A 27,555-nucleotide genomic window follows, 5' to 3' on the forward strand; every position below is an offset into this window, starting at 1 on the left:
GTTTCAATTAATTGCAAAAATGAGAAGGACACATATTTTGATTGAACAAAGGAATGGTTACTGAAGGAGTACTGAAAGAGCAGTTCGTGCAAGAGAAAAGCATGTGACAACCAACCCTGGTCTACCCGACCTTATTCCTTCAGTTTTTGGTCAAATGCAGTACAGTACAGTACAGTACAGTACAAAAGCCTTGACCCACCCCTCATTTCTTTATACTTTGCTTGGACAATTTTTGCTTTCATGCATTACCCCATATAACTCTTTGGCACTGATTTTCAGTTCAGGTCTTGTGTAATTTGACATCCCTCAGCATTTTCTCCCCGTTTCCCTTCCTTAATGATTTCTTGACGACACCCTTCCACTAAGATCATTTGCGATCAGGCTTCAGTAGATGTATTAACTGCAGGTTTTTCTTTTCTTTTTGATAAGGGCACATCTTTCAGATACTCTTTATCTGGTGTAGGTAGTTTTCTCAGCCTGGCACTTCTTCTGTCCTCCACTTATCCAGTTTACTCAAATTTTTTTAGGGACACATTGCACACAGGACCAAGATAACCAAAATTTTCAGCTAATAGCACTTTGGGAATCACCTTGTTAAATGTAAAAAGAAAATTTTATGCCAATTAAACTGCTATATTTTGCATTTTTCATAGTCATGTAAAGATACAATTAAAAATCCTTTGCTAAGGTTTTTGTTGTTTGAATGATTCAGAGGTCAGTGTCAAATGGTTTAACTGACAAAAACAGATTCCTCAGTTAAACAGATAGGAACGAAAATGAGTGGTAACGTCCAGAGAAACACTTTGAAAAGTCTTCAAAAAGCCTGGAGAGCTACTGCTCAAGACCAATTTGTAAAAATTACAAGAAAATCTGGCGGAAATAGGTGGTGGCTCAAATGTTTTGCTCAGCGTATGAAGACTCAAAAAACAGATAAACAATCATTACTGTTTAGGATGTGTGCAAACTTTTTATTTGTTGGGTCTGAACAGTGCCGATTTTTGTTAAAATCAGCAACAAATGCAAACATAAAAAAAAACAAACAAACAAACAAAAAACCAGACAGGTGCAACATCAGACTGTGCAAATGTGTGCCTTAAGGCATGGCACTCTACAGTACAGGAAACAAGCATCAACAGTCATATTGCACTGGTGAGGGAGAAAACAAGGTGAAAACCCCAATTTGATTAGTCAGCACTGGCCGTTCTGGACGCAAAGATCAAACCCATTTTGTGTACAAGTGCAATGCTTTACAAAAGTTGCTGGCTCCTCAAATATTCTAGCTAATATAACAACAAAAGTAGGCAAAAAGTAAACAGAACATCCCTTCCTAAATATGTGCCGAGTGAATGTAATGCTCCAACAGTAGAAATAATGTGTACAGCACAACAAATGTTCATATAAAAATAGTCATTACATTCATTCCATCTCTAAAGAATTTGATTAATCCAAATTTAGGAACAAGTGCACCCAGCTCTAGAAAAAAAAGCCTTTACAGGTTCAAAGTGAGAACAAAATCATGCAACAACTCAAATTTCTTAAATTATGTATTTAAATACGTTCACTCTACTGATATTTAAAACCTTTTAAACTGAATCAAATCCACTTGATGAAGGAAATTGATTGAGATAGGACGGTCTCATCACATTTGTGTACAACATATAATGCTAGTCTTAAAAATGGTCCAGAGAGCCACTGATTGCTTGCAACAGTTAAAGCTGCAGCAGCTGTACCAAACAACATCTAATCACAGTTACACACCATATAACGAGCAGGAAAGTAAAAGCTTTAGCCTCTGTGTTTCAGTTCAGGACAGTCTTGTTCATGCGTGACAATACACGGCTTAATCACTGGTGTAAATACTATCACTTTCACCACTCCACTTGATCTCACGCGCAATCTGGTTTAATGGTGAAATGTAGTGCAAGAGATGAAAAGCAATCCGATGACTCATATGCACTTTGCACCATGCATGTGTCATTTAAATGGCGTGGCATCATTTCTTTCATTAATTTACATAAAACCGCTCACTCAGGTCTCAACTAGCTGCTACTCCCAATAATTTCTAACCTTTAAAAATTACTGTTTTCACCACCGACCTCGAGTGTGTTGGATAATAATTAATGAGCACACCTAACATTTCTTTACCCTGCTCTGCATAATGCAGGCTGCAGACTGATGCCACTAAGGGTAAAGGTACTGAACACACATTTTCAACACTATGTACACCGTGACTGGACGTTATGTGAGGATGTGGCAGAGTAATTGATATGCAAGATGGTGACCAGTTTAGTATTCTTGTGAGCAAAACAAATTAGTATCAGAGAATCCCTTTCAGAATCTTTTGCTTATCTACTTTTATCTGATCAGCAGCCTCCTTACTCCCTCTTTAGGCATCATACAGAGTAAGTCTTACTATCTTGGCATTATATGTTTGTACGATTGGACGGATGCACTAAGGCATATTGGACATAGTAAGGGCAGAGGCATCAGCACTACGGGGGTCCTTCACTCCAATGATGAGGTCATTAGTTCTCCGTGTGCCCTCCACCAATGACAAAATATCTCTTTTCTCAACTATGTGACCTTTAGCTTCCAGCCCCTCCACATCCTCTTCTAAAAACTTGGCTGCAAGAGAGAAAGAGAAAGTGTGAGACAGAAGACGGTACTAACATAATGTTGAGCTAATAAAAACAGTAGCTGTGGGATCACAGTTAGGTTAAACTCTAATTCTACAAGGACCTAGTATATCATGTTTGTAACCAAGCAGGTGTTTTCTGGCTTTTGACTTATGAACGGATTCAAGGGCAAGATTAAGACAAGTGAGAAGTTAGCAGAGGCTCTGATTGAGCCAATGATCATCCCTCTGCTGCTCATATACCAGTCAATAAGCTCTGGTAGGTGAGAGATGGACTATTAATTCAACCAAGATGATAATTCGTGATTCTACATTAGGATCCCTTTGAATTAATACCAATAGATTCAGGCTACCTAGATTAGCTGGTCACATTTTTCTTTTGTACTTTAGTCAACTGATTGGAGCCAAATGCTGTAGATTGGTTAGATCTATCTAGAAGCTTTCAGTTAGTAGTTTGTCCCTCTTGCTATAAAAACGGAGCCAGCGGACAAGAATTAAAGTGTATTTCTAATAAACCAGATAATCTTTTTTGTAACACAGTATTCATCTTCACAATTTTCCCAGGCAATCATAGATATCAAACTGCCAAGCTTCCTTCTTTCTTAAGAGCCTGTGCACTAAGTTGCTAGATTACATGGACAAGTTAACTGCGGGTTCATTTTTAGCCAGGTCAATGGCTGGCTTCAGTTAGCAGCCATCAGAAGGTGTGTACACTTTGGTCATAACAGTTACCAACAATACTCAGTTAAGCTGTGACATTTAAATGAGGCTTAATTCTTACTAAGTGGCCCAAAGTGTGGCAAGAAAATATCATCCCCATCATTACACCACCAGCAACAGTCTGAACTGTTGATGAAAGGCAGGCTGGATCCATGCCTTCATGTTGCCAAAGTATGACTCTAAGGCTACGTTCACACTGCAGGCGAAAGCGCATCAAATCCGATTTTTTTGACCCTATGCGACCCATATCCGATCATGGTATGACAGTGTGAACGGCACAAATACGATATTTTCAAATCCGATCTGGGTCACTTTCGTATGTGGTACTGAATCCGATACATATCCGATGTTTTAGAAAGCGACTGCTGTTTGAATGGTCAGGTCGCATTAAATCCGTCTTTTACGTCACTGACACAAGACAGACGCCAATTATCAGCGCCGGAGAAGCGCCCGACATGACATCGCGAATGCTTCCTGGCCATCCAGTGTAGATGTTAGTGAAACTGTTGGGAAGACAACGTGAACATTTTACTTGTACTGTATAATCTGCAGATTCTGACAGAAATCTGCAACTATCCTTTGAAGCACCGCTCCTCTAGAACAGAAATAAGGATCATTATTAGGTTATTTACATTATTATGTAAATAACAAAATAACTTAAAGCAAAAATTGGAAACGTAAAGTCCAAAGTCTTTATATTAAGGGCCATCAGTCAAACAATATTGTTTGCTCTGGGTGTAAACAGAGCGCCTTGTATGTGACGTCTTCTTTTGCGCATGCGGGCCGCTTTGAGCGTTCACACTGGAGCGCGTTTGCTGTCGCATTTTATTTGTAGTGTGAACAAGCAGACAAAAAATCGGATTTGATCAAAAAATCGGAATTGAGCATTAAGACCTGCAGTGTGAACGTAGCCTAAATGCTACAGCGCAAATCAAGACTCATCAGAGCAGGCAATGCTTTTCTTCTGTAGTCCAATATCGGTTAGTCTATGTATAACTAATGAAGTGGCTATTGATTCTATATTATTATTCATAAACAAAATTCTCATGGGATTTCCACATATGACCTTAAGATTTAGGGGGTGGGTGTGGCTCAGGTCGTCCACTGATTGGAAGGTTGGTGGTTTGATCATTGGCCAAGCTGCTCTCGATGGATCAGTCTGAGTGTCAGGGTGTGTGCGAATGCAAGACATAGTGCTTTAAGGTAGAATGGAAGCACTGTGTGAATGTGTGTGTGACTGAAAGAATTAGGCTTGTAGTAAAAACCACTTTGAGTGCTCAGTCAGAGAAGTGCTATATAAGTACCACTCCAGTCCATTTATGCTACATCCTACTAAAACTACAGAAGACTGATCTTTTAATCAAGACACTTCGCTGTTCCATAGAAACACTAAACCTCAGCATCTGCTTCCCATGACAGCAGAAGTACCTGCTGCTTTTCCTGCTCTTCCTCTACTTTGCATAGTGTACACAGAAAACACAACCTAAAGACAACGTAAGCAGAGGTGCAAGGATACTACAGGACTCTCTGCATGGTGTATACTGCATGTCATAGCAGTAATGGTGAGCCAACACTGTTTTGCTTGGATCAAACCTGATAAAAGAGGTTATCAGTAAGAAAAACTCACAGTCCACTAGGAGGGTGTTGGGCTGCAGCTGTGGGTGGAGTCTTCCATATGCTAAACTGTCACTCATGTTTTTACGTGAAGACAAAACATTCATCAGCACCTACGAAGGATCAGAATAACATCAAAGTAAACTTCTGTCAACGTGTATTTCCACATTTATAAGAATAACTATGAATGTTACAAATTCCTCCAGTAATTAAGCAACCTGTGTTATGCCGCTGAGAGCCTTCTCTCCATTGGATGATCCAACGGCTACATATGTGCCACATAACCCCACGGCTGGCCTCACTGCTGTGGGCATCAAGAAGGACATGGGTCTTTTCCCAGGGTGGAGGTTGTTATGCTACACCAACCAAAAGAAAACAAAATCCATAAGAAATGCTGCAAATGTGTTAAGAACAAATCTGTTAACACTGAAACAAAAAAGTCGCAGTTACTGGGTTAGGTGATGAGCTCTGTGTTTTATTAGTCCATGAGAAGTCCAGAATCTGGCTATTCAAAAGGATTCCTGAAGGAGTCACTATCCCACTGCCAAAGGGTTTGTTTAGTGAGCTAAAACAAGCAGAAGTGAGGAAAAAAAGTCTTAACTTGCATTATTCATGAATTTTAATCAACTCTTAAACATCTTTGGGATTGTTTAAATCCCCTATAGTCCTTTTAAAGGGTTGCATACCTCATTACAGACACAATGAGGTCGTCTGGGCCCATGACCATGACCTGGGCCGCTGCTGCACCATCCTCCAAGGTAAAGGTTGTTGTGTAATGCTGGACAGGGAATGCCTGAGAGTCACTGATCATCTCGCGAAGTTGGGAAGCCTGTGATTTACTTGAAGGTTGCAAAAGAAAGGGCAGGGTTCAAATAAAATATCTTACTTAATTAGGCTGTATTTATACAATATAAAAGGCAGTGGGAGTTGATATCTACCTCAGCATCTTATCAACAATCTCTGGAACGGTGGAGTCATACATGGGATCTCCCAGCTTACTAGCCAGGCCCAGAGATATTTTCACAGCCTGGAAGATTAATGCATAATTAACATATTTTTTTAATCCTGTCAATTAATTTACTTTACACACATTTAATAGGCTTTGTAAGTTGTGCTAAACTGTTTTGCATTACCTCTGCAATCCAGTGGTAGGTAGTGGTCCTCGGCATCTGGCTGGTGATGTTGTACCCTTCAAGGATGTTGAGTGCAGTGATCAAAGCAACGCCTGCATGTGGGGCTGGGGCTGCCATCACGTGGTGTCCTTCAGAAACACCAACAGATCATTAGACAGAATAGATATACATCGGAAATGTCTTCGCCAAGGGCACCAACTCTCACTTCTGCCATGGACTTCTTCACTCTCTACACCTGATCTGATCAAAAAACAGGCCAAAGTCCAGTCAGGGGCTGGATTTTATCTAGCTGCAAAACAGAGCCTGAAGCCCGGAGGCGGTGCAGTTCATTTACAGATCGGTTAAATAACAATATGCTGAAAGGCTGTAACGGATTTCTGTCTGATGATACCAAAAACATGTTGCCCAACCCAGCTTTAACCCTTTAACCTTGTCAACTACAAATGTAACTGGCTGTTACTAAATAAATACTGGAAGGACAAGCTGTGTTCACAGAACTGCTTCAGATCAGTGCTGTGTTCTTGAAAATAGCTGAACTGGTATTTACCCTGATAGGTGATTTCTGCCGGCTTCTGTATGATTGAGCTGTAGTTTCGAATGTCATCCTCTGTGAGCACTCCGCCTCTCGCTTTCACCTATTACAAAACGAAGGATAAACTGAAATTTAGAGGCGAGTATTCTTTATCCTGTGTGTTAATGTTACTAACTGGACATTTTAAGAGTCAGAAACATTTCATTTACCTTACTCTTATGCTTATTTAGTAGGGCTGTGCGATATGAAGAAATATATTGGATGACGAAATGAAAACATCTATCGTTTGAAATCATACGCTATCGTTGTTTCATGGTGTCGCAAAATACACTGTTTATAATATTTTTTCAGCACAGAGAATACCAGCATAGCCCGTGAAGATGAGGCAGAACCAGGTAGCTCCAAACAAAAAGACCAGTCAAAACAAATCGAGGACGTTATTCCTAAACAAGAGGCTACCTCTGTAGCATGGACATGGTTTGGTTATGAAAAGTCTGACACGGACCAGAAAACTGCACTATGCAAATTATGCCACAAACTGGTCCCAACACGGACTCAAACACGACAAACCTCGTCAACCACTTATGCAAGAATCACATGAAAGAGAATGGAGAGAGTTTACGGATGAGAAGCAAAAAAGAGGCGTCAGGTGCTCAAAATAAACCCTAGACTCAAACGTTAGAACAGGCTTTCCTCTGCTGCACGCCATGTAATAAATACTCACAAAGAAAATGGTGGCTGTTACAACTTATGTCTAAAAATATATCATTTCATGCATCGGTCACAACACTCGACTCCAGGTACATGACGCCCAGCTGAAAACACTTCACATAAGTCGAGTTGCCCGAGATTCACAGAATTTACAGAAAAAGCACTATTTTTTATATATATATCGTTATTGGGATGAGAAATGTCTTATATTTGGTCATATCGCACAGCCCTATTATTTGGAATCTCAGGATTAATTTAAGATTGTGTAATTTATGATTTTGTTTACAGAAAAAAGTAAAAAACAAAAACAAAAAAACATTTAAAGACTGAAAATATCAGGTCTGGTATAACCTGCTGTGATGCCTGCTACCCCACATGTTAAAAAACCAAAAAACCCCAACAACTTATGCTTAATTAGAGAACTCAAATTCAAATTTCATTGAAATTAATTATTTTATTAAGCTAGTGCTGCTTGAAATATCATTAAATCTACACCAGTCACTGTCACAATAATTGCATGTAATGAGCTTGGTTATTACATTCTGTCACAACATTTTCTGTTGTGAGATCTGTAATTTTAGCCCAGTCTCAGAGCAAAATGTGAAACAATCACAAAAAAGCAATTTCTGTCATCATCCATCTTCGTTGACATGAATCATGACATTTCTCCCAGAGAGCACAAATTTGTAAGGAATGTATTTCACTTGTATCTACATTTTGTGTCTGGAGCACTTATATTGTCCAGACAAAGTGGGGATGGGTCACCTTGGCAACCAAGAAATCTGCGCTGTAAAAGAAGTAGCAACTGTTGCATCTTATTTTTTTTAAACCCCTTATTGTTTTTAATCCCCAGCTCTAAACAAGTTCTTTAAAATGCCTAATCCAATTCATGTTGATTTTGTGTAGATTTACACACACAAAAAAGTACTCTTTTACACAATGTTCATTATTTTACTGAAATGTAATGCAGTATTTTACTCACACAGTTACTCACCGGAGAAAGTAATTTGTTACACTACTTGTTGCATTGCTTTCTAGTTATTATTAATGAGGACACACCTATTACTACCTACTGCAGATGCTTGCAAAGAGCAAATGCTGTGGTTTGCATTTTGCTCCTCTCAGAAAAAAACGTGCAGTAAAGATAAAAGTCATCTCAATATCTCCACTCCTCAAAGAGTGGAGACCGCTCCATCATTTCCCTTCTGACAAACTGAAATCAGCTGATTGCAGCGCAAGTGTACAGGAAGAAAAGGGCATATATTTTTTGTAATTACTCACAGTTATTAGCGCAGCGATGACTGTAAGTAATTACTGGACTAACTGTACAAATAACTGTAATGTTATTACTGAATTTAGTATCGTAACCTAGACCTTTACTGAAAACTGTTACACCCAACAGTGATGGACACGTTTCAGAACATATGAGACAAGACTAATGAAAAATTATGTTCAGGGGCCTAAAAATAATAGAAATTATTGCCCAGGAACAGGAAGAAGTAGATTAGAGGTCATGGCTATCTCATGAACTGCTATGAATATTGAATACTGCACTAAATATTTTTGTATTTATGTAAGCTTTTTCTTATATGTTTTAATCTTATAGACATGAAAGTACTTCCAAAAAGAAGCAATACTTCTAGTTTATAAAATGTGTTTATTTTAATCTGAAGATAGGTAGTCGAGAGTCACAGTGAAGTTGAATTTCTCTGAAGCCTTATTTCCCCGAGTCGTACAGGGAACAAGAGGGCAAGTATAACAGTGACTTAGCATAGGAGAGGGAAAACGACTCGCCACTGAGACTATGCAGGATTCATGACCACTTATATAATCACATCTGTAGCTTGGTGAAAAAAATGTTTGTCCTTACTGCAGATGCCATTTTCTGAGCCACATTTCCACTATAGAACTCTGATATCCCTTTAACAGCGACAGCATCGAGAACAGCTGCTAAATCGAGGCGTCTGGTGAACTGTCCGGTGAGGGGAACCTGGTCTTTGGGTAGGAATAAATCCCGAAATGCAGCCGACATGTTTTGGCTCTTAACTTTTGCCAAAGCTTCAGCTGTGGAGAGAACAAAAGGGAGGCAGATGAGATTAAAAAAAAAACAACCCACTGATTTCACACCAAGCAATTTGTTCTATATATTACCCTATACTTACCAAAGTCATGAGTAACATTAAATCCATTTCTGGCCACATCTGCTGCCATGGCAACGACATCTTTCCAGGGGATCCTGTTGAAATCAAAGGTCATACAAGTCTGCCTTCTTTTACAAATATGATATCTTTCATACAGACACTCCTCATTTTCAAACAGTATATTTTGCCAAATTGAGAAGCCACATTTTCTCCCTAAACGGATCAAGCAGGTTAGCTCTTAACAGCCGAGGCCTCTGGATCAGGATAATTACACAGCATTAGAGTAATTGCGGCTTAACAATCTGACAAAAATAAGCTACTGGCTTTTCTTTAAACACAGCTGGTGTACATTCACAATGAGTCACTGCTTAAGTTCTGAACAATGAAAGAAGCACAGTCATTGTCAACAGCTCAAAATATCAGCTTTTGCTATTCTTGCCTTAAAAGAACAATGAAAGAAAATGATTTGTTTCATTGAAGAACGTCACAAACAAAAGTGAATTAAACAATAACCAAGAAGAAAGGAATGCAGATAATCCAGAAAGCCGCAACTATTTATGGCATAAGAAGGAAGGACTGCATGATATGCTGTTTACCTGCCATAGAGCTGGTGTGCCTGATGCAGCCCACTGAGCATGCCAGGAACTCCCACCAGCAAGCCATTCTGAAATGCCAATGCAAAGTAAACAGTGCATAAATAATCAAAAGAGTGACAAGGCTGACTTCAGCTCTCTGAGCAATCTCATATAGGTATAATAAGGAGTCCTCCAGAGTAATTCCTTACATTATCTTGAAGGTCTGTCAGCAGCATCTTCTCGTCGATTGCCGATGGTGCTGTCTCTCTGAAGTCAATGACCCTTGTCTCATTCTTACGGATGTCGTGCACCAACATAACGCCACCACTGATCATCAACAGAGCAAAAAGTGGTCTTCAAATTCATACTTAATGGCGGTTCTGCTTAGCAGAGATGATCTGTTCCTATAACTCACCCTCCGATACCAGACGTGTGAGGGTGCACAATTCCCAAACAGAGAGCAGCGGTGATGGCGGCGTCAACACTGGAGCCCTGCTTTTCAAGAATGTCAAAGCCCAGAGATGTACACTGAGCCACATCTGTCACCACTGCTCCTTGGTTAAAGACCTTGCAGTAGACAAAGCAGAAAGGCAGTTAAAAAACATTCAGAATGACACAGGCTTGCATGTAAGGAGGCTTAGAAGCATGTGGAGTCACCCATAATCCCATAATAACCCATACTTATTTGAGTGAAGCAACAGCATTGCAACACGACTACAGAAAAATGACATGTAACCCTACCTGTGGGTCTCCAAAGTAGATCTGCATGATGAGAGCCACAGTGACTCCTGTAGCAAAGGTGAGACAGGCCGTGATGATGACTGTCAAGCCATCTCGCTGGCAGGCACATTCTTCTGTAAAAGGGTCTCTGCTGGTCTCCTGCAGCGACACAGCATCATGGCTAGCTAGGTCTGAAGCCGAGGAGGGGAGGCGCTGGAGGCGAGCCGACTTCAGAAACAGATCTGGGTCTGAGACACAGCACCACCATACCAAATGCTATTAGTCAGCAAATCACAAAAAAAGCTCCCTTGTAACCATGACTGTGTGTGAGATAAAGGATTTTCTTTAATAACTTCTGTCTGACCTGTATCTTGCTCACTCAGGACGTTGTCATCATCTTTGCGGGATTTCAGGGTATTTTCCCCAGACACGTCATCTTCTGGCAACCTGGGGAAGCTGGTGATGCTCATGTAGTCCACTGGAGAGTAAGCGCTCCCCAAGGTTGTCTCTGGATTGGCATCTTTATCCACCACGCTTCCACTAGGGTATCCGGTCACGATTTCTGGAGCAGCGTTGTGCATGACTTCTACTTACTGTATCTTTATCTTTGAGGACCTAATGCAGGATATCCATAGTTACTGTCCCACTTGTTTCTTGTCTGGGATGGTAAGCCACACACATGCTACTATTATCCACACTAAAACACAAATAAATCACTAAAATATACCTTTATGGACCGCTAGTGTTGCTGTGGCGCTGGAGAATGACCTCATCTGCTTTATCTTTAATGTCCCAATAAATCACAGTTTTCCTACCGTGATCTGTAAATCTCTAGTGTGACATTGGCACCCTTACAAAAAGATCACAGCAGTCTCATGTGTCCTCCTTAGGGGAATGTTATTAATAGGCCAAGACGCGGGTGTGTAGCTCCAGTGATGGTGCATTTTCTACAACCTGCAAAGACGAGAAACCACGCAGAATAACTAGTTTTTGAGGATGAATTTCCTTAAAGACGCACATGTTCATAACCATGCTTATTATGTATTTAAACCCTCGCGAAATATGGCTTAATCTAAATATTTTCATGCTTGCCTATAACACACACAGACACATAAACTATTACTATTGCAGAATAACAGCGTTATTACCGGTTAAACACGGACCTTCCTCCCTCCGCGGCGCCTCCACCACCGCGATGCCACAAGCTAGCACATCTCCTTTTTTAAATTCAGCTACAAAGCGCTCGGAGCTGGGCTAACGTCACTTACCGTCGTTGTAAAGTACATCCAGTCAAATAATACCAGTGATACTAAAATAAAAAGTCGTTCCCGACTGGGTTATTTTGGATTTTTAAAAGCAGCAGGTGAGCTGAGGTGAACGCAGCTCCGTCGCCAAAGCTGAATCACCACCGCGCAGCTCTGGGAAGCTAGCTTCGTGTTACAGCCTACACCAAAGCCCCACAGCTCAGGATAACCGGCTGGACTTGTTCGGGATAAGGGTGTTTTAAATAATCCTGTGAGTGCGAACTAATAACCGAGGGAAGCTCGGAATAATTTAAATATATTACACTGTAAATAAACATCATTAAACCACGCCTAGCCTCGACAGTCCCCCTACCAATGTCAAACTTACTTAGATAGCGTTGGGGCCTCGAACAGCCTCTGAATCATCCCCTCACAGCTGAAGACCATTAATCCCAGTTCTGTTTTCACAAGGGTCGACCATAGCACACCGTCCACCTCCACCCTGTGTGTTTGTGAGCTGGACAAACAGGTCACAGCAGGTGCACAAAAACCTGTTCTACTTATTAAACTTCGGTCCCTCCCATAAAGCCTTATTCTATTGTTGTTCCTCCACCTGTGAAATAGGAGGCACAAGACATGAAATTACTTCAGTGATAGAGTTGCAATAGTGGCCTGCTTATGTCATCTCTTAATGGGAAAATCCTCTATTTATTTCGTTCAAAGCAAAGCGTCTGGGGTTAGATTAACTGTGATGCAGGGGGGGAATCTTATGCTTCATATTAAACAACAACAAAAAGCCTGATTAAAAGAAAGGTAGTCCAATTAAGGGCTAAAATAATCCATATTGAATACGTATGTTAAAACAAGGACACTAAGTATATGAATCAGTGTTGAAATTGTGTAAAAAAAACATTTATAACGCAGTATATGGATGAGGTAGAGTGTTATATGTTTATATTTTTTGTACTGTGCATTACAAAAATTGATTTTTGCATATAATGATATATTTAAAAAGCAATACTTTTGCATAAGTGTAGTTAAATAATTATAGATCAATGTGTAAAGATCTATGTATCAATATAGCACGAATCAGTTTGTTAGATGGGCATATTTGAAAATGGTACTGGTATTAATTGAAACCAATATATGAGCTAGACAGGGGTATGAATTAAAAAGCATTTGCTTCCTCCTACTTCTTTTGAACTGGAAATGGTCAACATGTTCTTTTTCGTGTGAATATGATGCTTTCAGTTATTTATTTATTTTTATATATATGAACATTTGTTACTTATATGTTTGAAATAAAGTTTTGGTTGACTGATTGAAGAACCATAGTTTTACTGTGGTAGATAAGTAGGTATATACCAAGTCCAAAAGTGGTAGAGGCAAAGGGGTAAAGAACTTACCTTGAAAAATCTGACAGATTTCAGAAACAAGGTGCAGAGGAAAACAAACAAAACCAAATAAATTACATGTAGATTTCACCAAGCATGTAAGCTGCACGCCAGGAGATTATGGAGGTCAGGTCGCTTCTTCAGTTTATTCCTCTTAGTCTGTGGTGTAAGTCTGTGTGTTTTTGCATCATTTCCTGATGATAAATGAATCCCATGAGCACAAATGAAATGGGATTTTGTGTAGCTGCTACTCTGGGACTACCATTGCTGATAAAGTCTTGCCTTGAAACCTGATTTAAAAAAAGAAAAAAGCAGTGTCATCTGCAAAGCACTCATTATACCATCACACCCCTAGCTTCAAGCTTCACAACAGAGAATCCATATGCATGTACAATCAGTACACATTCTCTGTGCCCAGCAAACACATACATTTGAAGTCATCCTGACCTAATTTTCCAGGAACTTAAGTCCCCTTTCTTGAGTTACATTTGATCTCTGTTCACTTGTCTCATTCAGCCTTGTAGTTTCTAGTCTGAAGATCTGGTTCATGCAGCTTCCTGCTGAGATATGTATCTGAACTGTGAAGCGTTGACGTACTGTATGTATGATCTAATCTCATACAGTACATCTTCTAACGTTCAGATTAAGATGCTTGGGGCATGCTTTGCAAATTCAAGAATCACTGTATATTCTCTGTGAATGGAGGAATGATATATTACAAATTACCACATAGTTTAATTTCTGTTCTCTATAACGAAGCATAATGTCGTGTTTTATTTGCATTATGTGAACCCTGAGCTTTGCAATTTTGTGTTTCCCTATACTTCAAAAAACTTTAGTTTGACTTAGACTTTTTTAACTGTCAGTCCCCAGTGTCTAATGAATACATCCTCTGTAGCAGTGATTAATCTTACTTTCTTGCACTCGAAGACATTTTTAAAGTTCCTGAAAACTTCTTGCACCGACTAAAGGGCTGGACTGTGGAGAAGTAATAACTAACTTGATAAGAGTCTTGTTAGCACGATTTAAACAGGAAAAAGTAAACAAAGAAGTGTTTGCAAATGTTATCATGGTGACCTTTATGTCTCTATTTTCTAACTTGGATCCTCTTTTGTTGTTAATGATTAAAAATATTTGGAGGAAGCTTTGGGGGGCATATCATAGAGCTGAGTAATAGCGGAGAACTGTAAAGTCAACAGATGTATGAGTAAAGGCACACACATTAAGAGAAATGCGCTCCATACATATCATAAACAGTGAATGACAGCAAGAAAGAAACCGGAAGTACTCCTGGACGCTAGGGGGAGTAATGGGCCCGATGTTGACTGGCAGCAAACCCCTCAGAGCGTTAAAACATTGCAGGCGCTGTCCTTGTTAAAACATTCAGGGTCATTGGGTTAGGTTTTGAAACGAGAACATTTTAAGGTACGTGAGGAGCTATCCAAATAAGCTTCATTTAGATTCTTTTGTTCACTTGTAATTTGCACATTGGTTTGCATTTTTACCAGACAGCAGCAGTCTGTGCTGGATCAGGACAAACAGTAGTGGCAGCTTTGAGAAATCCAAATAATAAAACGTATTTTGGTTTGTTTAAAACAATGAAAAGCCCTGCTGTGTGACATAATTATTTTATTTTATTTTATTGTTTAAATCCTCGTCAGCCTTTTAAGTTTCCTTCTCAGCTTGGACTAATGTACTCAAAGCTAAGCATAACAGGACTCCACCCAGGTTCAGTCCACAGACAGTATTTGCTCTCTTTAACCACACCTGTCTATTCGCCTGTTCCCTTTTTGCAAACAGTTACATCTGCCTACAAAAAAACCTACTTTCATCTGCAGTTAAGACACTTAAAGAACTGCCTATATTCAAATAGGTGTACTTAAAGGTACTTGCTACTTGGTAGCCAGGTCTCAGCAAACTAATGCAAAGCAAACACTGTGTTTTTGGTGGACAGAGTGGAAAACATCATCAGTGCCACCAATGAAATTTTCATGTCTAGCTTGCAAATAGAAATTTGATAAAATGTGTATGGTTTTATATTGTTAATTAGCAATCACAGGCCAAATATATCCCCTGCTCTCTCTCTAAACAACTACAATGTGTCCATGCTCTCATATGACAGTCTTTATATATTCCACTTTATATAGTAAGTGTCATTTCAGCTGCTCTTCTCTTTGCTAACACGTTCTTGCTTTCAGTTCATATGTATCACTAGATTGGCATACCTTTTTGAGCCAAATATGGCAAATTTAAAAATTTGCTTATGACACAGATACATATTGCGTCACTGCCCCTGCATGAAACAGAAAAATATACCTAAGGGAAAAAAAGACAAAAACATTAAACAGGCATTAAACAAACTGACCTTCTGTGTTTTGAATATCATAAAAAGTCTTCCCTTCACACGCGTCTGGTAAAAGAAAGACTTTAGAAGGAGTGTAGAACAAGTCAAAATGAAGGACATTGTCTCCAGATGTGGGACAGGGGGACAAGGAATAAACATGCTAAAGAGGGACATCTGGTCACCTTAACTTACCTACACTGTACAATGATTTGGTTAAATACTTCAGCTGTAAAATTTTATAATCCAAACAATTTGGATATTTATAATGCCAAGTCACAAGCCAAATATAGTTTAATATTCAAAATTAATGCGCTTTCAACCAGGTGCTTATGCATTATTTCTAAATGTTAGGCTATAAAATAATAACACTGAGTGTTATAATAATAAGTACTACAGCCTTTTTAAGCTTTCCTATATAAGACTGCATTCCAACACCTCTTTTTGCTGTCCCACATGAAAATAATGACACGAGATTCAGGTGTTAACCTGAGCATTTATTGTTGTTATTGTCGTGGGGGGTATTTTTGGCGGGTACCTGTGTTTTCTGAATGGATGTTGGACAACCCATCCGTTGATTTTTGCATAGGTCTTGCCTGTCAGTGGACAACTGTCCACTTTGGGTATGGAAAAAAAAATCAGTACATCACAAAAACCATGCAGAAATAGTGAAAGGCACAATCACCATAGATATCAGATACATCAAAATTTATATGTCTATATCTTTCATTTTCACGGAGGGGAGGGAGGGTGTACTAACTGAGATGTAACATGGGGGGGAAACCCCAAGTGTTTTGAAGCTGCCGTCATATTAGGGCACGACGTAAAACATGTGAAACTCCCCAGACATTCAACGCTTTCATTTAAAATATTATATTGTCGAACAACTCTTCTAATAACTATATGGGAAAATACAAGCATGTTCTATTGTATTTTTATAATACATTTCTTTTCTTTTTTAAATATATAAACTATATGTCTACTGCCTCATTTTGTCACTATCCACATCCCACATCTGCTATATACTCAACACAGTGGGTGCCCACTCCCTCCCCTGCAAGTTTTGAATGACCTTCCCTCCTAAAACCACACATTGCAATAATCACACACAACATACCTAAACATGTTTCCTTTTTACATTACATTGCTGATAAAGGAGGGAAAATAAAAGTAAATGAAATTCGCAGCATCAAAGGTATCTGCGGCGATTTGGCATGCACCCATAATCCACCTGTGATCTCTCATCATTAACCTGTTTTTACTGTTTTCCCCTCAAACAAGATGCTTCCTCTGAGGCACAGTGAGAATAGTAAAAGCCCCTTGGAGAGAGTGTGAAAGCCTAAACAGAGATATCTTGATGTGTATGTGTGCACGCTCATCACCTCAGATACACCCGCTGCACTTGAGAGACTGACAGGATACATTATAGCCACCCTTAAAGCAGAAACATTTGTAATTTAATAAAATTAAATAATTTGTAGGATTATTGATAGAAAAAAAAAGGTTTAGCATGTGACTCAAGAACCACACAGGACATCTATTTTCTCGATGTATCTCAATCTGTCCTTTTAACACTTCAGTACGGTCATAAAACTGGACCCTCAACAGCATTTACACAGCAGCTGGTGCTGTGTCGAGTGGGCCCTCTAGAGGGCAGTGTTTGCCTATGGCACGTCAACTCTGAGCCTATATCTTTTTTTCTTTTTTAAATGGTGCATCTCAACAAGGTGACACTGAAAATGGAGCAATGACACCACTTGTGGCCCTCCTGGTTTAAAAAGCGAGCACAGAGATGCGGCAGAGACTGGATTCTCATCAGTCCCGTTGGACACAATAATGTGGACTCGAGTCCTGAGAGGCTATGACATCTAGCAAAGCATTATAAATTGTTCTGTAATATTTACAAGAAGAAAAAGATGACAGATATTTGTGTCTTTTTCATAGGATTCAACGTATCGGGACACCTCACACACAGTCCGGGTCAAAATGAAAAGAAGAAAAAAAAATGATCACAAAAGGAAAAAAGAAAACAAAAACAAAACAAGCACACGGCACACCGCTAAAACTTTTTGACTCACAAAATGTATGACAGTGCAAACGTACATCCATTTCTCAAATAATTTACAAACATCAGTATACACTTCAGCACCATTGTTTACTATTGTTGTTGAATACATATCAGTAAGCTAGATCTTTAAGTGGACACTGTTAGAGCTGCATGTGCTAATAAGAAATATGAGAATAATGAAGGAGATATCAGCAATGCGCTGCGCGTCCATGAGGAAGATGATATTTGTTGAAAGTGTTGAACCTGGATGAAGATGCTTGTGTTAGGCTTTTTTTTAAAAACAAAAACATGTCCTGTGAAGACAGTGCTTTTATCCATAAAAGGGACAGATGTAAAAAATACTCTCTTTGTTGGTGTTCACATGGATAACATAAGATCACAGCACACACTGTGAAAAAGAATGACTGATGTGTGTGCTGGGCACATTGCTTTAGTTTACAGAGGACACAAATAATGATAATCGTGCTGTTTTACGATCTGCGGGGGGAGAAACGATTATAATGTGTTGACTTTAAAAAGCCCAAATGTCTACTTTCTGTTTATCTGGCAGGGAACAGTTTAGATTTTCTCTCCGGTTGGAATCATGCAAACAGAAACTGTCCAATAAAATTACTGTTTACGAGACAAAGTAAGCAGAAAAACACATGACAAAACAAAATAAAGAGTTACCACCGATACCGCTCTGCGCTTACTATGACCTGCCATACCCTGTAACCCAAAGGCTAGCCTTGGATATTTCCACTGCATTTATAATCCTCATCAGTAATGACTTTAGAAGTGCCAACGACAACTATTTGAATATGTAAAAGCAGCAGCTGTACTCTAAAAGCTCTCCAATAAAATTTGATGTTACATTTTAAGGACTCAGGCTGCTCAGAGGGTTACGTTACACTTTCCTGTGACCCTTTCTCAGTCTTCATTCAGTTATGTTCCAATTCATCATGTCTTTTTGCTTTACTCTTTAATCTGTTTTGCTCATACTCTCGCCATCATCAACTTGCTGTTATCCTTCACAAAGTAAGAAGAGAGAAATCTCACAACATTTGGTTTCCTGTGGTGAAATCGGTTGCTTCATGTTTCCTGGGCTTTGTCGTGTACTTTGCTCATTAGCGCACCAAACTGGAGAGAAACAAATGTCTAGTGAATTTCCTCTCCCCCTTGTCACACACGGTATATCCTTCCACCTCTTCTGAACTAAAAAAAAAAAAAATCATATTTTGATTGAATCCTTTTATCTCTTTAACATAAAGCTTTGAAGACATGATGACTTGTTTTTGGTGTTATAAAGAAAAAATCTGTCTTGCATTGTTTCCACCGGAAAAGTCAGAAAACTGTTCATCCAGCCAGAGAAAAATAAACTTCAATTTGAATTTATTGTCTCCAAAATAATTAAATAAATTTAACGGAGGTGTATTAGCTGAATTAATTTCTCTAAAATAAAATGCACTACGGAGGGATGAGCTTGGGAGGCAAGATTGGACAGAAACTTTATAGAAATCAAGTTTTTCGTGCTTTTCAAGCATTGTTATTACTACGAATAGCTTCTTTTAAGATTTTAAAGACTTTTTTTGTGGTTTGGATACTGCGTCGAGCAATAAGTAGTAAAAAGGTCAACAATATCTACTCAGAGGGCTCGGTTTCATAACACCAGAATGGGAATTGAGCTACCAGGTGAAGTCAGATTATGTCTAAACAACAAAACACTACTGTTATCTTAAGTGCAACGGAAATTAAAAATGCTGTGGTTGACTGCGTTTATTCATGTGTGACTACTAATGCCCTCAGAGTAAACAATGCCCCCTGTGCGCTGGGGAGTTTAGTGGCAGAAGTTACGCTTGCTGGGCTGGTGAAGGAAGGTGTTTCTGGTGTGGGCTGCGTGGCGAGGGATCTGCTCCCTGGTGCGGTTTTGGCGTTGGATGCGGTTGCGCCCCAGATGGCGGCGTTCCACTCGGGCTTTGCTACGCTGGACCCTGGCCACTTGGGTGACCTTGGCCAGAGCGCCGGCCTGGGCAGCTGCTCCACGGCTCACCCTGGTGGGCATAGTGGCGTGAGTGGCGGGGACCGAAGCTGGTTCAGCCGCTCTGATGGAAAAGAGAGAAAAGATAAGATAGTTATGCTGATGCTGGGGAAAAAAGTGGATAAAGGGCAGGTATATTTTTAGCCAATTGCTCTCACCTCACGCTGCCTCCCAGGCTAACCATGCTTTCCTCTGCCACTGCAGACAGGTTGCTGTTGGACACCATGGACAGGTTGCTCGGGGAGACGTACACAGACATGCTGGGGTGCTCTATGAGCAGATCTTCCATCGGGCTGGCCTCTGCAGTGGCTCCCTCTGCAGTGAAACAGGGGGGAGGGGTGACAAACCAGCTCTCATCCATGCAGCCTCTCTCTGAGCCTGCCCTACTGCTACCCCCACTGCCCCCACACTCACTCCCAGAGCCTGGGGACATCGACGGCGTGGAGGAGGGCGTGGACAGTCTGACCCGTCTTGGCAGGGTCATGGGTGTAGTAGCACCCATGTCTGATGGGCTGGGGCTGGGACAGGACACAGGGTCTACTAATGCTACTGCACCTTGTGGCCGGCCTTTATGTGTCCTACGACGCTTGTGAGGGGGGTGGGGGACAGGGGCCGGGCATTCAGTCCTTGTACGTGCGTCTTGACAATTTGACAGGTTATTCTCTGGGAATGATTGTGCGATCAGTGGGATTCCTGACTCATCATCAACCTGCATCATGCAGTCAGACTCTTCTGAGCACATGGCAGTGATGAGATGGTTCAGATGAGAGGGGGGTCGGGGTGGGGGAAGATGTTGCACAAGTTATGCAAATGTGGCAGATTTTTCAAAAAGCCATGCAGGTCAAAGAAGGGATCACATACGCACGCGCACACATACCAGTGTGAGGAATGTAAGGGTATTTAAAAAAATTGGAGGAAAGGAAGAGGGGGGAGGAGGGGTAAGGAAACACAAAACATAAAAGAGTCACATCATTAGTTGTGTTGACCCTCTAAAGCTGTGATTATGTCATTGACATAATTTCTGCCTTGACTCTGCTGAGAGGTACTTTTATGTACTTTTATGTTGTTTGCTTGGCTTCTTCTGAGCAGGCATTAAAGCACATTCTCATACTTTAAAATTGTCTTTGTCATGATCAAGATCATAAACAAAGTGGAAGGAGATGCATGTTCACAGGTAGCTATGTGTTTCCGCCATTTGACGGACAACACAACCTTTGGCATGGCAGCCATATGGATGAGCGGCAGTGTAGCGGAGCCACGCCCTGATCATAATACTTCACCCCATCTCATCATCCCCCTGTTGTTATCACTACGCTTCATATATTAGTCAGTATCATAAACATGCACAGCAGCACACAAAGCATACTTTGACTATTTCCTCACTTTTGATGTGGCTTTTAAAATAACCATCCCTTCAACACAAGCCCAGCACAATGCTCTCTCTGACTCACCAGGCAGATTGACAATCATCCATCCCTCCTCGTCAGCCTCAGTCACACATGGGTTGGGTCCCTTCAGCTCAGCTGCCACCTCTTCCACCTCCCCAAACAGCAGGTTGCTAAGACGCTGAAACATTGCTGCGCGTATTGTCAAGTGTTGATGACTCTGGTGCTTTTGTTGTGGTGCACAAAGAAAAAGCTGTAGCTGCCTTTTTGAATTTCTTGTCGGTTGCTATTTTACGCTGTTCTTTGATTATTTTTTTCCCCAACTTGAAGCCTCTTGCTGGATCTTGTTTTGACAAACAGGTGTGGACAGGCTTCTGTAGTGCAAATATAAGGTTTCACTTGGTTTGGAGCAAAGGCCTGGGGGAGAGGGAGAGAGGAAAAAGAGGATAATTAGTTGCAATGAAAAGATGAAACATACATTAGATAAAGAGAGTAAGAAACAAAAGAGGTCAGGATTATTTAAAAATGCAATGCAGATATTGTTATTAGCCTGAACTCGAACCTTAGTGGCATTAAAAGTGTTGCTCTTTTTTTTTTTTTGAACACTAACAGTACCGTGTTAATTAGAAGAGGTGGGAATCTTATAATGAGTTTATACAACAACAGTGCTTCTTCTTCTTCTTCAAAAAAGATATCTTCAAGACCACTCACTTTAAACACTTTATATCTTAACACCTTTGAAAAGTCACAGAAAACTGTCTAAAAATATGCACTCCATTTTTTTTAAAATGTTTTGACCACTTGGGGGCTGCACATCAACACTGTGCCTGTCATTCATTTGGCATCTTACTTCTGGCTGCTGTGTTTTTGGTTGCCATGCACCCCTGAGGGAATATTTGGCCTTAGCGGCTAAACGCCTCCTCATATTTGCAAGATAGTTGCTAATTTTGCCTGCCTGTCCAGGTAAATGTGTTAATGAATGCGTTTTTTTTTTTTTTTTTTACAGTTACTGCAGTAATAGTAGATGAAACTAAACAAAAGGACAAATACTTGAAAGACGCTGAAATATTTTTTAGAGCTGAGAACGATCGAATAATAATTACAGGTTTGTTGCTACAAGCAATCTCGTGCAGTGATTTCCAAAATGTGGGTCGGGCCCCCCCAGTGGACTGTGAAGGTACTGCGAAGTTACATAAGAAACAGAGTTAATCAGCAAGCCAGTGTGTAATGACTACACTGCCCTCCCCTATTAGGTCAAGAAAACCAATCAACTCTCAGTCTCTGGACAGATGGGCAGAGCACAGAAGAAGAAGAAGTAAATACAGGGCCAGTATTACTGATACCAGTACCAATACTGATACTTTTAACCTATAAAGGCACCTTATGTAGGGGAGAGCAGTGTGTCATGGTTTGTGAGTTGAATCAACATTCATTTGCAAATTCTGTGCAAATTTGAATGACGACTATTTCATTGTTTTTTTTTATTGTGGTTGTGATTAATTATTAGTTAATAAAACAAAACACACCTTTCAGCTTTTCGTGTATTTTTAAATTATTAATTTTGAAATAATTAATTATTTAACACAATTAAGAAGGCAGCATAGTGAAACAAAGTAACAATCCTTTCGTGCTAGTATCTGTCCAGTGTTTGTATCCACCTCTAGAAAAAAGTAGGCGAAACTAAAAAAGGTATATTTACAAAGAGCCACACTTTTACAAAACCAAGTAATGTGTGTGTGTGCACATGTGAACGATGCAAAGAACACCAGAAACATTGTGACAGCAGGTGCTGAGGCCAAAGGACAAGGATGTGAACTACACGTGAACACACTGATGTAATGTTAACCTGAAGTTTAGCTTATGTGACAACGCTCTGCATGTTCGAAGGTTGAGTTTTATTTAAACTGAGTATATAGGGCAAAGAGACCCAAGAGATCACAGAGTTTAACACGCTCTGCAACTGTCTGACACAGTTATTTTTGTTTGTGAATTCAAGGTTAGTGTTTATTTACTAGAGATACTAGTTTCAAAGTTGCAGAGGTTCGATATCAGGCCATAACCTATTTAAGTAATCATTACATTCAACCACAGTCTCATTTGCCCCAGAAATCTCATTGACTATAATGTGAAGTGTATGAAGCTGAACTTTCTCACTAAATAAATGAGAAGGTTAGTAATAATGAATGCTCGTGGGATAAGGTGAAAGACAAGGATTTATAGAGCAAAGAGTCATGGGAGCAGATATGCATGGATGCATGATGGGTTTCTGTCCTTATTTGGAGAATCACCATGATAACGGAGCAAAAAAGGGAAGACACATCCTAATTGCAGTCATACAGAGCATGCTTGTGGGATTGCTGATGTCAGGTGCTTGAAGTGATACGATCAGATATGAGATAAATCAAGTGAAGCAGTAACTGGTGCAAAAAGAAAAAAGCTAAACCTTTTAAGCCCTTTCTTTAAACGATGAAAGCAATTTAACTTGTTATATATATAATTAAGTTACTGTCATACACTCATTCTTTTTTAAATTTATTCAGTTAAGTTACTGTCTTGTGTTGTGTTGTCTTGTTTGTGTTGTGTTTTGTTGTGCATAGTGCCGACGCAGGACAGTTTCCAATGTTGTTGTACTATTGTACTAGGTATGACTGTGCAATGACAATAAAGACTTATCTTTCTTATTTCTTATCTCTTAATTAAAAAAAGATCTGGGTTGCATGACCTGTTTTTTAGATCTTGTGAGAAAAAAAACGTTCAGTCACTAAACAATGACTATGAAATGTTTTTGAGGAACTGTCTTTGAGCTGATGCGCTGCAGTGCATACCTCAGCACAAAGATTAATGCATTCCTTGACTAATAAAGCATTAAGTCATGGGACTATGACAAGTAAATTCTGATAAACAACATTTTTCAGGCCTCAGTGCTGCTTTGCATAAGGTGGAGAGGAAATCGGCACAATAAACACCCAACATGGACTCGTAAGAAGCACTTCCTTGACCATTTTGTTAGCTTGCCAACTGAGAGCTACTGATTAGCCTTATAGGTACTGACACTGCCAAAAGGGCCCAAAGAAAAAATGATGGCTAATGACCAGATGATGTATGTTTTGTGGAAACCTTGTCAAATCCATCCATTAACACAATGACAAAGATTCATGATGCCGACTGTCTTGTAAAAAAGCAGAAAGATATGTGTTATCTGAAAGTTAAAAGCAGTAAAAGTGACTCTCGCTCATTACATTTTCCCCTCCTTTTTCTTTATTATCACTGCTTGTAGCTGGGCATATGTACAGTACAGTAGGAAATAAGAGCTGATTGAATATTTCTTGTGAGGTAAATAATATTTTCATAACACATTTTGTTTTTTCTATTTTAGGATACCTTATCTGGCCAGGGACAGCAGGTGACATTTGGCCCTCTAGGGTAACTCTAGCTCATTTATAGTTTATTTGATCACTGATGCTGTTAGATAATAAGGAGACCTTACAGGTCAAAAGGAACATTATATATATATATATATATATATATATATATATATATATATATATATATATATATATATATATATATATATATATATATATTAGATTGTACCTCAGATACAGAATTGGCATGAATAATGCAGAAGAGAGCCTTTATTCTTACATGTTGAACAAGAAGTTTTGTGGATTTATTAAAATGTGGCAGTAACACAACAGTATATATTTAATATGTTCCGGATTTATAGGCAGGTCTATTGATTGAGGTTTTTTATTTTATTTATTTCATAAGAGGAGTGGGCGGGGCTCCCGAGAAGTAAAAACAAGCTGCGTCTGACGTCACGCCACGTCACTGACACTGACAGAGAGGCTCCAGCCTATTTTGCGACCGGAGGAAAAAAGAAAATCGGTCAGAATAACAAACAGGGGAAAAATATCGAGATTTTCTGATCGTGTGTTTGCAGTCGACATAGTTTTCGTGTTTAATCTGCATTTTGCAACACGGTACCGAAAAACCATCCGTGTGAGAGCGGCTGCTGTTGTCGACGGCTGTCGTCTGGACTTGAAACCCTTATGAAAAAAATATGCAGCGGTGTTTACGTTTCCAACACAAAGAATAGGCTCTTAATGTAAAATAAAACATCGACCTCGATGCCAGAGCGTCGACGAGCCCAGAGAAGACGCGACTTTCTGCGCAGAGTATCCAGGTTAAACATGAATTATCCGTATAAGCTCTGGCTACAGCTGAGGGGTCAAAGCAATGACAGTTGTGGCTCAGCAACACTGCACGAAAGACAGGAGAAGAGAGGCTCCTGAATACACAGCGAGTCGGTTATTTGACAGAGCAGCTCAGGTTAGGCCTGGTGTATTTTTAGTGGAAATCAAAACCTAAAAAGGTCGACCTGCAACAAATACATCAACATCCGCCATCGGCTCCACACCAGCATTTGGTGCAGTTTACAAAACAACGACTGCTGGCGTCCTATAGGATTAATCTATATGCAGGCTGGTGTCCTTTCTGCAGATGCAGGACGTCGAATCGACCCAACTAAGGCTGTTTATTTGGGCCTATAACATACTGCTTCCCCATCTATTCATGTCCCGTTAACAGGTCATTTCATAGTATAAGAAAAAAACCCCCCTCAAAGGCAGGCAAAGACAAAGGGATGCAATTCAATAAAAAGAATCCCTATGATTTCACGACAGCTGATATGTGATGGATATTTTTATGAATAACCTTAAAAGGAAAACAGCAGGTTCAATTGCAAAGATGTAGGTATGCCTAGGTCGTCTGATGCCTCTTTAAAAGCACAGTTAGACACAAAACACACCGAGCGTTTAATCTGGAAAAAGAAATAGAGATAAAAAAATAAACAAATAAAATAGCTTACCTGCCCTTGCAGTGTTATTCAAGTTGTAAACGAGATCTCACACACAGTAGAAACGACAACTCTTAAAGCATAGCTTTAGATAGCCTTTATGTGAGGTAGTTAGAACACCATTATATAAAAATAAAAGGCTTTCTTCTTAGAAGAAGGGCTTCGTGTAAAAATGTTTACACGGACGTTTTCAGATCATAACATCTGCAGCTTTCCCCTCCTTTCCTCTAGTTTTTACGCTGCAGATTTTCCTGTTTATTGCTGCCTCCAGCTGATCCTCGGATCAGAATGTAGAGCGTACAAAACAGCTGATTGTGAGATCACAATACTCAGAGCCACGCCTATCACCCCGCCCACGCCAAAGAAAGCGGCCAATCAGAATATTACACCCGATACAAGCCGGTCTACTTGGTGACAGGGTGGGGGCTGGGCAAGATGAGCCGTCAACCTGCACCCAGATGGAAAGGGTGACTTCACTGGGAATCTGAACTTTAATCAGCTTCCACGAGCAGCATCCGTGGTTTTTGAAAGCTGGGCTGGGGGGAGGTAAACTGACCCTGGGTCTGTTTTCACATAAGTCTTTAATATAGGACTAGGGAAAAGTAGGATGTGGAAATGAAAGTATTTAAACTATCAAGAGAATGAGAAAGAAGAGCGGAATCTGATGCAACAAAACCTGTTATGTCACCATCTGAATGGAATTTGAACCACAGACACAACATGTACGCAATAACTTTGTGTGATCCAGTTTTAGTGAGGCCTTTGCAGTTAATTTTTAACATATTAGGGGCCCAAATGTGATATGATGTGAAATCCTATACACAAGATATTTAAAATATGAAACAGTATCATTTTTGGTGTAGTTTTTACTTCTAACCATATGCTGGATGCTGGACAACACTGACTACTGCAATCTCATTTGCATGTTTTTCCCTGAGGGTGACTTATTTACTAAAACCTCAAATATTCAAATCATTTAATAACCGCAGTTTACATCATGTTAATTTTTTCTTGTCCGGTGATGCTGGTGGTTTTACTTTAAATTTTAATAGTAAATAAACCTCATTCTCTTCCCCCTCAGCATATTTTTTTTTCATTCCACTGGTGGGGACGACTTTTGCTTTTCAGCCTATATCGGCCAATCATATTTGCTATTTTGAATGCAGCTTTTGTGTAACCAATGGGATTTTTAGATGTTCTGAATACCCCTTGTGGTCACTTTTTTACCCAGCAGTCTGTAAAGCAATGAGATTATCCACTGCTCTTTGTGTTAGCACATTGTGACTGTTCCCATTACTGTGTGTGCTTTTATACATGTGTGTTTCTTTAGGTGTTGTGTTTTATAAAATACATATTGTATAATGGATAATAGAAATGGTTCTTGTTGGCAACATGCATGTTTATGTCTCCATGGGTGTGTACCTGCATGCTTCTTAGTCAGCATTCAAGGTGAAACATACCTCTGTT

General features: G+C 39.8%; 2 protein-coding genes across 10 annotated transcripts; both read right to left on the reverse strand.

Moving 5' to 3' along the window:
- Positions 1–952: 952 nt before the first annotated feature.
- Positions 953–12,652, reverse strand: LOC134618794 (glutathione hydrolase 7). Of its 6 annotated transcripts, none has more exons than XM_063464367.1 (17): positions 12,414–12,652; positions 11,509–11,735; positions 11,146–11,396; positions 10,803–11,029; positions 10,477–10,628; positions 10,271–10,388; positions 10,083–10,150; positions 9,508–9,581; positions 9,216–9,409; positions 6,650–6,737; positions 6,103–6,230; positions 5,908–5,996; positions 5,656–5,808; positions 5,420–5,534; positions 5,188–5,325; positions 4,983–5,082; positions 953–2,625 (listed from the first exon to the last, which is right to left on the reverse strand). In XM_063464367.1, exons 3-17 carry the CDS (start codon positions 11,360–11,362, stop codon positions 2,453–2,455), a joined length of 2,034 nt encoding a protein of 677 aa, XP_063320437.1. In that variant the 5' UTR covers positions 11,363–11,396; positions 11,509–11,735; positions 12,414–12,652; the 3' UTR covers positions 953–2,452. The 6 variants fall into 6 exon arrangements, with proteins under 6 accessions (XP_063320437.1, XP_063320435.1, XP_063320434.1 ...); XM_063464365.1 differs by lacking the exon at positions 12,414–12,652 and adding an exon at positions 12,050–12,330; XM_063464364.1 differs by lacking the exon at positions 12,414–12,652 and adding an exon at positions 11,930–12,330.
- Positions 12,653–16,244: 3,592 nt separating this feature from the next.
- On the reverse strand, positions 16,245–26,371 carry LOC134618395 (tumor protein p53-inducible nuclear protein 2). 4 transcript variants are annotated; one of them, XM_063463768.1, is made up of 5 exons: positions 26,101–26,371; positions 21,297–21,647; positions 20,260–20,577; positions 20,004–20,160; positions 16,245–19,909 (listed from the first exon to the last, which is right to left on the reverse strand). In XM_063463768.1, exons 2-5 carry the CDS (start codon positions 21,418–21,420, stop codon positions 19,645–19,647), a joined length of 864 nt encoding a protein of 287 aa, XP_063319838.1. In that variant the 5' UTR covers positions 21,421–21,647; positions 26,101–26,371; the 3' UTR covers positions 16,245–19,644. The 4 variants fall into 4 exon arrangements, with proteins under 4 accessions (XP_063319838.1, XP_063319839.1, XP_063319837.1 ...); XM_063463769.1 differs by lacking the exon at positions 20,260–20,577; XM_063463767.1 differs by having other exon boundaries at positions 20,004–20,574.
- Positions 26,372–27,555: the final 1,184 nt, after the last annotated feature.

This window comes from Pelmatolapia mariae, linkage group LG20, assembly GCF_036321145.2.
Source record: "Pelmatolapia mariae isolate MD_Pm_ZW linkage group LG20, Pm_UMD_F_2, whole genome shotgun sequence".
NCBI lineage: Eukaryota > Metazoa > Chordata > Actinopteri > Cichliformes > Cichlidae > Pelmatolapia > Pelmatolapia mariae.

Bases quoted from the DNA above. Each gene is read 5' to 3' on its own strand.
- LOC134618794 (XM_063464370.1), bottom strand. From the start codon at position 11,362: ATGCACAACGCTGCTCCAGAAATCGTGACCGGATACCCTAGTGGAAGC. The intron at 10,389-10,476 runs GTGAGTTATAGG...GTTGATGATCAG, and splicing joins CACACGTCTGGTATCGGAGG to TGGTGGCGTTATGTTGGTGC. The intron at 9,582-10,082 runs GTAAACAGCATA...TGATTTCAACAG, and splicing joins GCACACCAGCTCTATGGCAG to GATCCCCTGGAAAGATGTCG.
- LOC134618395 (XM_063463766.1), bottom strand. From the start codon at position 21,420: ATGTTTCAGCGTCTTAGCAACCTGCTGTTTGGGGAGGTGGAAGAGGTG. The intron at 20,578-21,296 runs GTGAGTCAGAGA...CCATGTGCTCAG, and splicing joins GATGATTGTCAATCTGCCTG to AAGAGTCTGACTGCATGATG. The intron at 19,910-20,003 runs GTGAGAGCAATT...CTTTTCCATCAG, and splicing joins AGCCTGGGAGGCAGCGTGAG to AGCGGCTGAACCAGCTTCGG.